Source organism: Macaca mulatta, chromosome 4 (genome assembly GCF_049350105.2).
Source record: "Macaca mulatta isolate MMU2019108-1 chromosome 4, T2T-MMU8v2.0, whole genome shotgun sequence".
Taxonomy (NCBI): Eukaryota; Metazoa; Chordata; class Mammalia; order Primates; family Cercopithecidae; genus Macaca; species Macaca mulatta.
This window is the reverse complement of record NC_133409.1, coordinates 172,201,454-172,214,783: the sequence shown is the minus strand read 5'-3', so window position 1 is coordinate 172,214,783 and position 13,330 is coordinate 172,201,454. Positions and strand designations below refer to the sequence as shown.

Below are 13,330 nucleotides of genomic sequence, written 5' to 3'. Positions count from 1 at the left end.
TTACTGCATCCTGGTCATTTAGAAGCAACACTGGCCTCTGTTTGCTAAGATAGTATTGACCAAGACATCTTGATTTTTTTTTAATAAAAGAGTTTATATCATTTGCTTTGAAGGACAGTAGACGTTTTCTCAATCACCTAAACGACAGACTCGGTGACCAAAGAAGGTAAGTTGTGTCTCTGAGCATTATGGACTAGTTGTGTTCTGAAAATGTCTAATGTTTTAAAAGAGCAGTTTAGGATCTGTTTCATTTTGGGAGAGAATATTGGGTACATCTTTACAGAACATATTGAGTTGTCCATTGAGTAGAAACCTGAGAAGATCAGACCCTTTCTGCCTAGTGGCTTGTTGGAGTGTGTTTAAAAATTATCTCTATCAGTTTTATTATATTTGTGACTTGGGGTATTTTAAAATAATACATTCTTTAAAGAGTTCATAGATTTTATTAAAAACAATTTCCTGACTTGAAGTTGCTGGAGTTAGTTGTATCATGAACAGTTAAGTCCTTGGTCAGACAATATTTGCTAAATTCACTCCTTTTGTTTGGGAATCTGGCTGAGTAACTGGGTTGAGATATAGTACTAATAAACCTGGTTTACTGACTGCCAGATGGAGATTTGAAATCTACCCATAGTAGGTCTCCATTTGCAGACTTAACCCCCTTATCGTACTCTGTACGAGGAGACTTAATGCATACTCTAGTTATACGTGCTTGTTGCGGAACGTCTGTAGATGTATTTAAGGTTCATTCATATTTTATTTTTTAATTGTGAGATGTTTTGCAGGGTGTATTCATTTCCGTGTGTTGCTGCTTTTGCTGATGAGCATGAGGTATGTTCATCTCTCTTGGAGGTCTGAGGGTGGTGTGCAGTGAAACCAGGAGTTAGGTTTATATGGTTAGGTCAAACTTTTGTTCTCATAACTCAAAAGGGCTTTTTAAAAAAGGATGCCAACTTCTCCTAATGACCTAAATTCTCAAACTGATCATACCATACCCTAACCAGAATGCATTACCAGTAAGTTTAAGGGCTCTACTATTACTATGGGAAAAAGGAATTTTAGGGTCTGTACTGTGTACATGAGGACAGTTACAGGAAGCTTGCCTCATTTTACCCTGTTCATGGGTAACCTAATTCATGCCTAGACTGGGGTAAAAAGAATGATTTCCTTGCTTCTCTCCTTCCATCTTATGCCCCACCTTCTTATTCTCAACCACTGGGGCCACTGTCCTTTCTCTCTCTCTCATTCTGCCTTGCACTTTATAGTCCAAGGTTGACCAGTTTCTTCCCCACCCCCCATTTGGTTTCTAGAGGAACAAGGTCCTTCATATAAAAGGGCCGCAACCTACAGCATCTCAGTTTCAGGTTAAAATATTTAGAGGTCTTGGAACCTTGACTTTGTTTGAGTGTCCTGGACCCTGTCTTCAGAATGTCCTCATTCATCATTTCTTTGTTTTGGGTTCAGAGTCCCCTTCTTGGCCTCTCTGAGCTAAACTTGCAACTCATGGCTACACTACACATTCCTTCTCTCTAGAACTGAGTCTGGTAGGCTGATTCTGTTTATTTTCCCTCCGGTTGTCTGACGATTCTGCTCTGTTTGGTTTTTCTTCTTTCTGCGACATCCAAATTTCCATTCCCTTCCATCAGGGCCCTTACCCTGACCCTTACACTGGCTTCCAGGAACATGTATTGTGGGTGAAAGCCCTCATTCACCTCTGTAGCTGTTAAAAGGTAGACATGTACTATAGAAAGGAAAGATGTCCAAGAAATACAACGTATTGGAAAATTGGATTGTAGAATAGTAAGTCTAGTGTTTTATCTATTTTTGGGGAATAAAATCTTTCTATATACTTCTTTTTTTTTTTTTTTTTGAGACAGAGTCTCGCTCTGTCGCCCAGGCTGGAGTGCCGTCGTGTGATCTCAGATCACTGCAAGCTCTGCCTCCCGGGTTCACACCATTCTCCTGACTCAGCCTCCTGAGTAGCTGGGACTACAGGCGCCTGCCACCATGCCTGGCTAATTTTTTTGTATTTTTAGTAGAGACGGGGTTTCACTGTGTTAGCCAGGATGGTCTCAATCTTCTGACCTTGTGATCCGCCTGCGTCAGCCTCCCAAAGTGCTGGGATTACAGGCGAGAGCCACTGTGCCTAGCCTATACTTGTTGATGTATGTCTAGGAAACATCTGGAAGGAAACAAAGGCATTGTTAATGGTGCCTATGGAAAGGTACTTACGAAAAGCTGAGGGGCAGAGAAGATGTTTACTGTTTCTATAAACACCATACTGTTAGAATCTTTCTTCCCCTGTTTTAACTATAAACATCTATTTATTTTAGCATCATTAAAATGAAGGAAATTTGAAGTCTTCACGTTTTAGCTCTACTCTAATGGAAGATAGATGGCAAATCACTCATGTTTGGTTACAGTATCTCCTTCTCTGGAAGTTTCCATCCATATGCAGTGTGGATTGTTACTGATTCAACATAGAACTGTTTTCTCTGTGATTTTCATTAGAAAAAAATTGTGTAGCTAGAATCATGTGACATATTTAAATATCTATTAAATATGCTATGGATAGTGGGATTTTTGGAGGGGTGAGGAGAAATGGCCAAGTTCCATAAAACTGAGATCCTTCTGTTTTGCACAAAAGAGTCAGTCAATAAAGAGAGGCCCTATAATGCTAGGAGAATGCTGTTCCAGGAAAAGCACAAATTCTGTTTGCAAGGGAATAATGTTTATCTGACCCTATAGCATGATTTTTATGTGTATAATTCATGCTGAAATGATCTCTTACAGATGAGAAAACCAGCGGATGAAAAATTAGAGAAATTTTGGATCGACTTCAACCTGGGAAGTCAGAGTGTCACTTTTTATATAGACAATGCTGAGGTAATGATTCTTGGTTAGAACTAAGCCTTTAGAGATCATTTTTATGGAAGTATATGTTTTGCGCTCATGAATTTCACTTATTTATTTTCCCAAGAATACTCTATGGGACTCAGTGATACTTCCGAAGGAAGCAGTGATGAATTTCGGCATAATAGGTAATATGATACATTTAAACAACCCACATCCATTTCCAAGTATTATTTCTGTTGTATTTGCAGTGCATATTTATTTATACATACTGTATATTGATTTTTATTATATTCTAGGGCATATTTTGATCATGCCTTGGGGTAGGAAGGCTGTGTGGTATGATGGAAGGTGTGCTGTCACAGGTTTGTGACTTCTGTGCTTTGTGACCTTGGGATTAAATTATTTGTCTAGTTTTTTCATTTTAAAAATGTTTGTAGATTCTCACAAAATTAAAAGTAGAACTACCATATGATCCAGCAATCAGTTAACAATGCTTTTCCCCAAAGTACTGCTTTGGTTTGAAAGAGTCTGATGGGGAGAGGAGAACATGTCATCCTAGGTTCCTCTCTTGATAAACCTAGAAGATCAGGTAGTAAACTGTGGATAGTAAGGAAGACATCTAGCAAGAAGGAACATGGCTGTCAGGAAATGTAGGTGCCTGCCCCCTCTATGGAGATGGATCATCAGGCTGTTTTGTAATTATTGGTTAGGATCAAGGGCTTTGCAGATCAGAGATTTTGATTTGCATTCCCCTGATCATTAGTGATGTTGAACATTTTTGCATGTTTGTTGGCCATTTGTATATCTTCTTTTGAGACTTGTCTATTCATGTCCTTAGCCCACTTTTGGATGGGATTTTTTTTTTCTTGCTGAATTGAGTTCGTTGTAAATTCTGGATATTAGTCCTTTGTCGGATGTATAGATTTCTAAGGTTTTTGCCCACTCTGTGGGATGTCTATTTACTCTGCTGACTGTTCCTTTTGTCATGCAAAAGATCTTTAGTTTAATTAACTCCTAGCTATTTATCTTTGTTTTTATTGCATTTGTTTTTGGGTCATGAAATCCTTGCCTAAGCCAATGTCTAGAAGGGTTTTTCCAATGTTATCTTCTAGAGTTTTTTTTTTTTTTTTTTTTGAAGTGGAGTTTTGCTGTTGTTGCCCAGGCTGGAGTGCAATGGCGCGATCTCGGCTCACCACAAACTCCACCTCCCGGGTTCAAGCGATTCTTCTGCCTTGGCCTCCCGAGTTGCTGGGATTACAGGCATGCGCCACCATGCCTGGCTAATTTTTTTGTATTTTTAATAGAGATGGGGTTTCTCCCTCTAGGTCAGGCTGGTCTTGAACTCCTGATCTCAGGTGATCTGTCCACCTTGGCCTCCCAAAGTGCTGGGATTACAGGTGTGAGCCACCGTGCCCGGCCTATCTTCTAGAATTTTTATAGTTTCAGGTCTTAGATTTAAGTCCTTCATCCGTCTTGAGTTGATTTTTGTATCAGGTGAGGGATGAGGATCCAGTTTCATTCTCATACATGTGGCTTGCCAATTATCACAGCACCATTTTGTTGAAAAGGGTGTCCTTTCCCTACTTTATGTTTTTGTTTGCTTTGTCAAAGATCAGTTGGCTGTATGTATTTGGGTTTATTTCTGGGTTCTCTATTCTGTTCCATTGGTCTATGTGCCTATTTTTATACCAGTACCATACTGTTTTTGTGACTATGGCCTTATAATATAGTTTGAAATCAGGTAATGTGATGCCTCCAGATTTGTTCTTTTTGCTTAGTCTTGCTTTGGCTATGTGGGCTCTTTTTTGGTTCCATATGAATTTTGGGATTGTTTTTTCTAATTCTGTGAAGAATGATGGTGATATTTTTCTGGGAATTGAATTGAACATGTAGATTCCTTTTGGGAGTATGGTCATTTTCACAATATTGATTTTATCCATCCATGAGCATGGGATGTGTTTCCATTTGTTTGTGTTGTCTATGATTTCTTTCAGCAGTGTTTTGTAGTAGTTCTTGTAGAGATCTTTCCCCTCCTTGGTTAGGTATATACCTAAGTTTTATTTATTTATTTATTTATTTTGGAGATGGAGTCTCACTCTGTCACCCAGGCTGGAGTGATTTCAGTGGCGTGATCTCAGCTCACTGCAACCTCTGCCTCCTGGGTTCAAGCGATTCTCCTGTTTCAGCCTCCTGAGTAGATGGGATTACAGGTGCTCACCACCACACCCAGCTAATTTTGTATTTTTAGTCGAGACGGGATTTCACCATGTTAGCCAGGCTGATCTCAAACTCCTGACCTCAGGTGATCCGCCCACCTCAGCGTCCCAAAGCGCTGGGATTACAGGCATGAGCCACTGCACCCGGCCCATCCCTAAGTTATTTTATTTTATTTTTGCATCTATGATAAAAGGGTTTGAGTTCTTGATTTGATTCTCAGCTTGGTTGCTGTTGGTGTATAGAAGAGCAACTGATTTGTGCACATTAATTTTTTATCTGAAAACTTTACTGAATTATTTGATGAGTTCAAGGAGCTTTCTGGAGGAATCTTTAGAGTTTTCTAGGTATACAATCATTATCATCAGCAAACAGAGACAATTTGACTTCCTCTTTACCAATTTGGATGCCCTTTATTTCTGTCTCTTGTCTGATTGCTCTGGCTAGCACTTCCAGTACTATGTTGAAAAGGAGTGGTGAGAATGAGCGTCCTTGTTTTGTTCTGGTTCTCAGAGGGAATGCTTTCAACTTTTCCCCGTTCAGTATTATGCTGGCTGTGGGTTTGTCGTAGATGGCTTTTATTCCACTGAGGTATGTCCCTTGTATGCTGATTTTGCTGAGAGTTTTAATCAGAAAGGATGCTGGATTTTGTTGAATGCTTTTTCTGCATCTGTTGAGATGATCATGTGATTTTTGTTTTTAATTCTGTTTTTGTGGTGTATCACATTTATTGACTTGTGCATATAAACCATTCCTGCATACCTGGTATGAAACCCACCTGATGATGGTGGATTATCTTTTTGATATGTTGTTGGATTCAGTTAGCTAGTATTTGTTAAGAATTTTAGCATCTATGTTCATCAGGGATTTTGGTCTGCAGTTTTCTTTTTTGGTTATATCCCTTCCTGCTTTTGGTATTAGGGTGATACTGGCTTCATAGAATGACTTAGGGAGGGTTCCCTCTTTCTCTATCTTGTAGAATAATGTCAGTAGGATTGGTACCAATTCTTCTTTGAATGTCTGGTAGAATTCTGCTGTGAATCCGTCTGGTCCTGGACTTTTTGGTGCTGATAATTTTTAAATTACAATTTCTTTTTTTTTTTTTGAGACGTTGTCTCGCTCTGTCGCCCAGGCTGGAGTGCAGTGGCCGGATCTCAGCTCACTGCAAGCTCCGCCTCCCGGGTTTACGCCATTCTCCTGCCTCAGCCTCCCGAGTAGCTGGGACTACAGGCGCCCGCCACCTCGCCCGGCTAGTTTTTTGTATTTTTTAGTAGAGACGGGGTTTCACCGTGTTAGCCAGGACGGTCTCGATCTCCTGACCTCGTGATCCGCCCGTCTCGGCCTCCCAAAGTGCTGGGATTACAGGCTTGAGCCACCACGCCCGGCCTAAATTACAGTTTCAATCTTACTGCTTGTTACTGGTCTGTTCAGGGTATCTGATTCTTCCTGATTTAAGCTAGGAGGGTTGTATCTTTCCAGAAATTTATCCATCTCTTCTAGGTTTTCTAGTTTATATGTGTAATGGTGTTCATAGAAGCCTTAAATGATCTTTTGTATTTCAGTGATGTCAGTCGTAGTATCTCCTGTTTCATTTCTTATTGAGCTTATTTGGATTTTCTCTCTTTTCTTGATTAGTCTTACTTATAGTCTATCAATTTTATTTGCTTTTCAAAGAACCAGCTTTTTGTTTCATTTATCTTTTGTATTGTTTTGTTTCAGTTTCATCTAGTTCTGCTGTGATGTTGGTTATTTCTTTTCTTCTGCTGGATTTGAGTTTGGTTTGTTCTTATTTCTCTAGTTCCTTGAGGTGTGACCTTAGATTGTCTGTATGTGCTCTTTTAGACTTTTTGATGTAGGTGTTTAGGGCTATGAACTTTTCTCTTAGCATTGCCTTTGCTGTATCCCAGAGGTTTTGATAGGTTGTGTCACTGTTGTCACGCAGTTCAAAAAATTTTTAAATTTCCATCTTGATTTCATTTTTGACCCAATGATCATTCAGTAGCTGGTTATTTAATTTCCATGTATTTGCATGGTTTTGAAGGTTCCTTTTAGAGTTGATTTCCAGTTTTATTCCACTGTGGTCTGAGAGAGTGCTTGATATAATTTCAGCTTTCTAGGCCAGGCGTGGTGGCTCACACCTGTAATCCCAGCACTTTGGGAGGCCAAGGTGGGCAGATCACCTGAGGTTTGGAGTTCAAGACCAGCCTGGCTAACATGGTGAAACCCTGTCTCTACTAAAAATACAAAAAAATTAACTGGTGGCACATGCCTGTAATCCCAGCTACTTGGGAGACTGAGGCAGGAGAATCACTTGAACCTGGGAGGTAGAGGTTGCAGTGAACCAAGATCATGCTACTGCACTCCAGCCTGGGTGACAGAGCAAGATTCCATTTCAAAAAATAAAATAATCATAATAATAATTTCAGTTTTCTTAAATTTATTGAGGCTCGTTTTTTGGTCTTCTCATATGGTCTGTCTTGGAGAAAGTTCCAGGCGCCTGTTGAATAGAATGTATATTCTGCGGTTGTTGGATAGAATGTTCTGTATATATCTGTTAAGTTCATGTGTTCCAGGGTATACTTTAAATCCGTTGTTTCTTTGTTGATTTTCTGTCTTGATGATCTGTTTAGTGCTGTCAGTGGAGTATTGTAGTTCCCCACTGTTATTGTGTTGTTGTCTATCTTATTTCTTAGGTCTGTTAGTAATTGTTTTATAAATTTGGGAGCTCCAGTGTTAGGTGCGTATGTGTTTAGGACTGTGATATTTTTTTTGTTGGACAAGGCCTTTTGTCATTATATAATGTCCCTCTTTGTCTTTTTTAACTGCTGTTTTGTTAAAGGTTGTTTTGTCTGATATGAGAATAACTCCTGCGCGCTTTTGGTGCCCATTTGCATGAAATGTCTTTTTCCACTCCTTTACCTTGAGTTTATGTGAGTCCTTATGTGTTAGGTGAGTCTCTTGAAGGCAGCAGATGGTTGGTGAATTCTTATTCATTCTGCAGTTCTGTATCTCTTAAGTGGAGCATTTAGGCCATTTACATTCAGTGTTAGTATTGAGATGTGAGGTACCATTCCATTCATCATGCTATTTGTTGCTTATATACCTTGGTTTTTGTAATATTGTATTTTTGTTTTATAGGTCCTGTGTGATTTATGCCTTAAAGAAGTTCTGTTTTGATATGTTTCCAGGATTCAAGATTTAGAGCTCCTTTTAGCAGTTCTTGTAGTGGTGGCTTGATAGTGGCAAATTCTCTCAGCATTTGTTTGTCTGAAAAAGACTGTATCTTTCCTTCATATGTCAAGCTTATTTTCACTGGATACTAAATTCTTGGCTGATAATTGTTTTGTTTGAGGAGGCTGAAGATAGGGCCCCAATCCCTTCTAGCTTGTAGGGTTTCTACTGAGAAATCTGCTGTTAATCTGATAGGTTTTTTTTATAGGTTACCTGGTGCTTTTGTCTCACCGCTTTCAAGATTCTTTCCTTCGTTGGGAGGCTGAGGCTGGAAAGTGGTGTGAACCCAGGAGGTGGAGCTTGCAGTGAGCCGAGATCGCGCCACTGCACTCCAGCCTGGGTGACAGAGCGAGACTCCATCTCAAAAAAAAAAAAGAAAAGAAAACCTGATGACAGTGTGCCTAGCCGATGATCTTTTTGCGATGAATTTCCTGAGTGTTCTTTGTGCTGCTTGTATTTGGATGTCTTGGTCTCTAGCAAAGTCGGGGAAGTTTTCCTTGATTATTCCCCCAGATATATTTTCCAAACTTTCAGATTTCTCTTCTTCCTCAGGAGTGCCGATTATTCTCAGGTTTGGTCATTTAACATCACCCCAGACTTCTTGGAGGCATTGTTAATATTTTCTTACTCTTTTTTCTTTGTCTTTGTTGTATTGGATGAATTCGAAGACCTTGTCTTCGAGCTCTGACTTTGTTTGGTTTTGTTTGTTTGTTTGTTTGTTTTGAGACAGAGTCTTGCTCTGTCACTGGGCTGGAGTACAGTGGTGTGATCTCAGCTCACTGCAACCTCCACCTCCTGTGTTCAAGAGATTCTCGTGCCTCAGCCTTCTGAGTAGCTGGGATTACAGGCACGTGCCACCATACCCAGCTAATTTTTTTGTATTTTTAGTAGAGACAGGATTTCACCATGTTGGCCAGGATGGTCTCGACCTCCTGACCTCATGATCCACCCACCTTGGCCTCCCAAAGTGCTGGGATTACAGGCGTGAGCTACCATGCCTGGCTGACTTTCTTTCTTCTATTTGTTCCATTCTATTGTTGAGACTTTCCAGAGCATTTTGCATTTCCGTAAGTTGTCCATTGTTTCCTGAAATGTTGATTGTTTTTTATTTATGCTATCTATTTCATTGAATAGTTCTCCTTTCACTTCTTGTATGATTTTTTTTTTCCCCTTACATTGGGCTTCACCTTTCTCTGATGCCTCCCTGATTAGCTTAATAACTAACCTCCTGAATTTCTTTTTCAGGTAAATCAGGGATTTCTTCTAGGTTTGGATCCATTGCTGGTGAGCCAGTATGATTTTTGGGGGATGTTGAAGAACCTTGTTTTGTCATAGTACTAGAGTTGGTTTTCTGGTTCTTTCTCCTTTGGGTAGGCTCTGTCAGAGGGAGGGTCTAGGGCTGAAGGCTGTTGTTCAGATTATTTTGTCCCATGGGGTTTACCCTTGATGTAGTACTCTCCCCCTTTTCCTATGGATGTGGCTTCCTGAGAGCCCAGTCGTAGAGATTATTATCTCTCTTCAGGGTCTAGCCACCCAGCAAGTCTACTAGGCTCTGGGCTGGTACTGGGGGGTGTCTGCAGAGTCCTGTGATGTGAACTGTCTATGGGTCTTTCAGCCTTGGATACCAGCACCTGTTCTGATGGAAGTGGCAGGGAGGTGAAATGGACTCTGTGATGGTTCTTAGCTTTGGTGGTTTAATGCTCTATTTTTGTGCTGGTTGGCCTTCTGCCGGGAGGTGGCGCTTTCCAGAGAGCATCAGCTATGGTAGTGTGGGGAGGAACAGGCGGTGGGTGGGGCCACTATTCCCTTAGTCTTCAGTTACCAGGATAGGTAGGGAAGGACCACTGGGTGGGGGCAGGATTAGGAGTGTCTGAACTCAGACTCTCCTTGGGTGGGTCTTGCTGCGGCTGTGAGGGGTGAGGTTCCCAGGTCAATGGAGTTATGTTCCTAGGAGGATTATGGCTGTCTCTGCTGAGTCATGCAGGCTGTCAGGGAAGTGGGGAAAAGTCAGCAGTCACAGGCCTCACCCAGCTCCCGTGCAATCCAAAGGCCAGTCTTACTCCCACTGTACCCCCACCCCCAACAGCACCAAGTCTGTTTCCAGGCAGTGGGTGAGCAAGAAAGCAGGGGCTTTTAAAGAGGACTTGGCATGAATGGTATGTAAGGGAGAGAGTGAGGAAGTGTGGGGTCTCCGTGACTTGCTTATTCATCAGGTGGTCTGGCTGATGCCATTGTGGGCAGAACTCAGTTGTACATTGACTGTTGTCTCAGGGCAATCTCCTGGTGGGGAGAATCTCAGGGAGTGCCTGGTGTGGTTCAACATTTCTTCCTTAGAATTTCTTTTTGTTTTGTTTTGTTTTGTTTTGAGACAGCGTATCTCTGTCACCTAGTCTGGAGTGCAGTGGCGCAATCTTGGCTCCTTACAACCTCCGCTTCCTGGGTTCAAGCGATTCTCCTGCCTCAGCCTGCTAAGTAGCTAGGATTACAGGCCCATACCACCACACTTGGCTAATTTTTATATTTCAGTAGAGATGGGATTTTGCCATGTTGGCCAGGCTGGTCTCAAACTCCTGACCTCAAGTAATCTGATAGCCTCGCCCTCCCAAAGTGCTGGGATTACAGGTGTGAGCCACCGTGCCTGGCCTCCTTAGAATTTCTAAGCAAACATATAGTTAGATGAGCTTGCAGCACAACGAGTGCCTCATGGAAAGAAGGTAAATGTTATCATTGCATTCCTTTTTTTTTTTTTCTTCAACTTTTATTTTAAGTTCATGGGTATATGTGCAAGATGTACAGGTTTGTTACATAGGTAAATGTGTGCCATAGTGGTTTGCTGCACAGATCATCCCATCACCTAAGTGTTAAACTCGGCATTCATTAGTTATTCTTCCTGATGTTCTCCCCAACATTCCCAGGCCCCAGTGTGTTGTTCCCCACCATGTGTCCATGTGTTCTCATCATTCAGCTCCCACTTATAAGTGAGAACATGTGGTGTTCGGTTTTCTGTTCCTGTGATAGTTTGCTATGGATGATGGCTTGCAGCTCCATCCATGTCCCTGCAAAGGACATGATCTCATTCTTTTTTATGGCTGCATAGTATTCCATGGTGTATATGTCCCACATTTTTTTTTAATCCAGTCTATCATTGATGGGCATTTAGATCGATTCCATGCCTTTGCTATTGTGAATAGTGCTGCAATGAACATAGGTGTGCATGTATTTTTATAATAGAATGATTTATATTCGTCTGGGCGTATACCCAGTAATGGGATTGCTGGGTCAAATGGTATTTCTTTCTCTACGTCTTTGAGGAATCACCACAGTGCCTTCCACAATGATTGAACTAATTTACACTTCTACCAACAGGGTAAAAGCATTCCTTTTTCTCTGCAACTTTGCCAGCATCTGTTGTTTGACTTTTTAATGATAGCCATTCTGACTGGCATGAGATGGTATCTCACTGTGGTTTTGATTTGCATTTCTCTGATGATCAGTGATGTTGAGCTTTTTTTCATGTTTGTTGGCTGCATGAATATCTTTGTTTGATAAGTATCTGTTTATGTCCTTTGACCCCTTTTCTGTTTTTTTTTGGTTTTTTTTTTTTTTTGAGACGGAGCCTTGCTCTGTCACCCGGGTTGGAGTGCAGTGGCGCGATCTTGGCTCACTGCAAGCTCCTCCTGGGTTCACGCCATTCTCCTGCCTCAGCCTCCTGAGTAGCTGGGACCACAGGCTTCCGCCACCACGCTGGGCTAACAATTAGCTAGTTACTTTTTAAGATATTTAAACTTACTTTTGTTGAATGGTTTTATAGACTTTCCCTGCAGTGATGAGTAAAATGTCCAGTAAGATTAGTATTTTGGGGAGATCATGGAGCCTTACTCTAGGCCAATACCGTCCTATAGAAATATAAGGTGAGCCAGATACTTAATTTAAAATTTTCTAGTAGTCACGTTAAAGAAAAAAGTAGATTAATTTTGGTAGATTAAAAAAGTAAGATTAAGTAGATTAATTTTAATAATATATTTTATTTAACCCAGAATATTATATCCAGGAATAATATCCAGAATATTATTTTAACATGTAATCAATATTTTAAAATTACTAATGATACATTTTACATTCTTCTTTTGTGTACTGAGTCTTCATAATCTGATGTGTATTTTATGCTTACAGAGCATCTCAGTTGGTACTAGGCATGCTTTAAGTACTCTGATGAGTTGGACCTTACAGATTTAGACTCATGTATGTTTCACTCTTTTTTTTCCCCTTCTTTCCCTTCTCATTAATTTGTGGCCATTAGCTTTGCCTGTTCTTTCCTGGACTTTGCTGCCTTTTCTATTCTGCTTCTTCCAACTTACCTTGTACCTAACGTGGCTTATTCTTGGGCTCTTTGTGAATTTGGTCTAAGCTATTTTCTCTTCTAAGCCTGATGACAATTTGTCAGGAAGGGGCCGGTGACCAGGTAGGAGCCTGCAAGGAGGCTGTTGTCTGAGACACAGACTTTCTTTTTTTTTTTTTTTTTTTTTGAGATGGAGGCTCACTCTGCCACCCAGGCTGGAGTGCAGTGGCACGATCTCAGCTCATTGCAACCTCCACTTACCGGGTTCAAGCGGTTCTCCTGCCTCAACCTCCTGAGTAGCTGGAATTACAGGGGTGCACCACCATGCCCAGCTAATTTTTGTATTTTTAGTAAAGACAGTGTTTCAGCGTGTTGGTCAGGCTGGTTTCGAACTCCTGATTTCGTGATGCGCCCGCCTTGGCCTCCCAAAGTGCTGGGAGACGCAGACTGACTGACTTTCTTTCTTTCTTTCTTTTTTTTTCTTTCTTTCTTTCTCTTTCTTTCTTTTCTTTTCTTTTCTTTCTTTCTTCTTTCTTTTTCTTTCTTCTTTCTTTCTGCCTGTCTTTCCCTTCCTTCCTTCCTTCCTTCCTTCCTTCCTTCCTTCCTTCCTTCCTTCCTTCCTTCCTTCCTTCCTTCCTTCCCTCCCTCCCTCCCTCCCTGCCTCCCTCCCTCCCTCCCTCCCTCCCTCCT

The 13,330-nt window shown here is 41.1% G+C and overlaps 1 protein-coding gene across 1 annotated transcript in view; it reads left to right on the top strand.

Moving 5' to 3' along the window:
- SYCP2L (synaptonemal complex protein 2 like) overlaps positions 1-13,330 on the top strand; it is a 68,002-nt gene that overhangs the window by 17,032 nt on the left and 37,640 nt on the right. The window contains exons 9-12 of the mRNA XM_078001062.1: positions 114-166; positions 786-831; positions 2,794-2,886; positions 2,981-3,041. Of these exons, the coding sequence (XP_077857188.1) occupies positions 114-166; positions 786-831; positions 2,794-2,886; positions 2,981-3,041 (253 nt within the window). The remainder of the gene's footprint in view (positions 1-113; positions 167-785; positions 832-2,793; positions 2,887-2,980; positions 3,042-13,330) is intronic.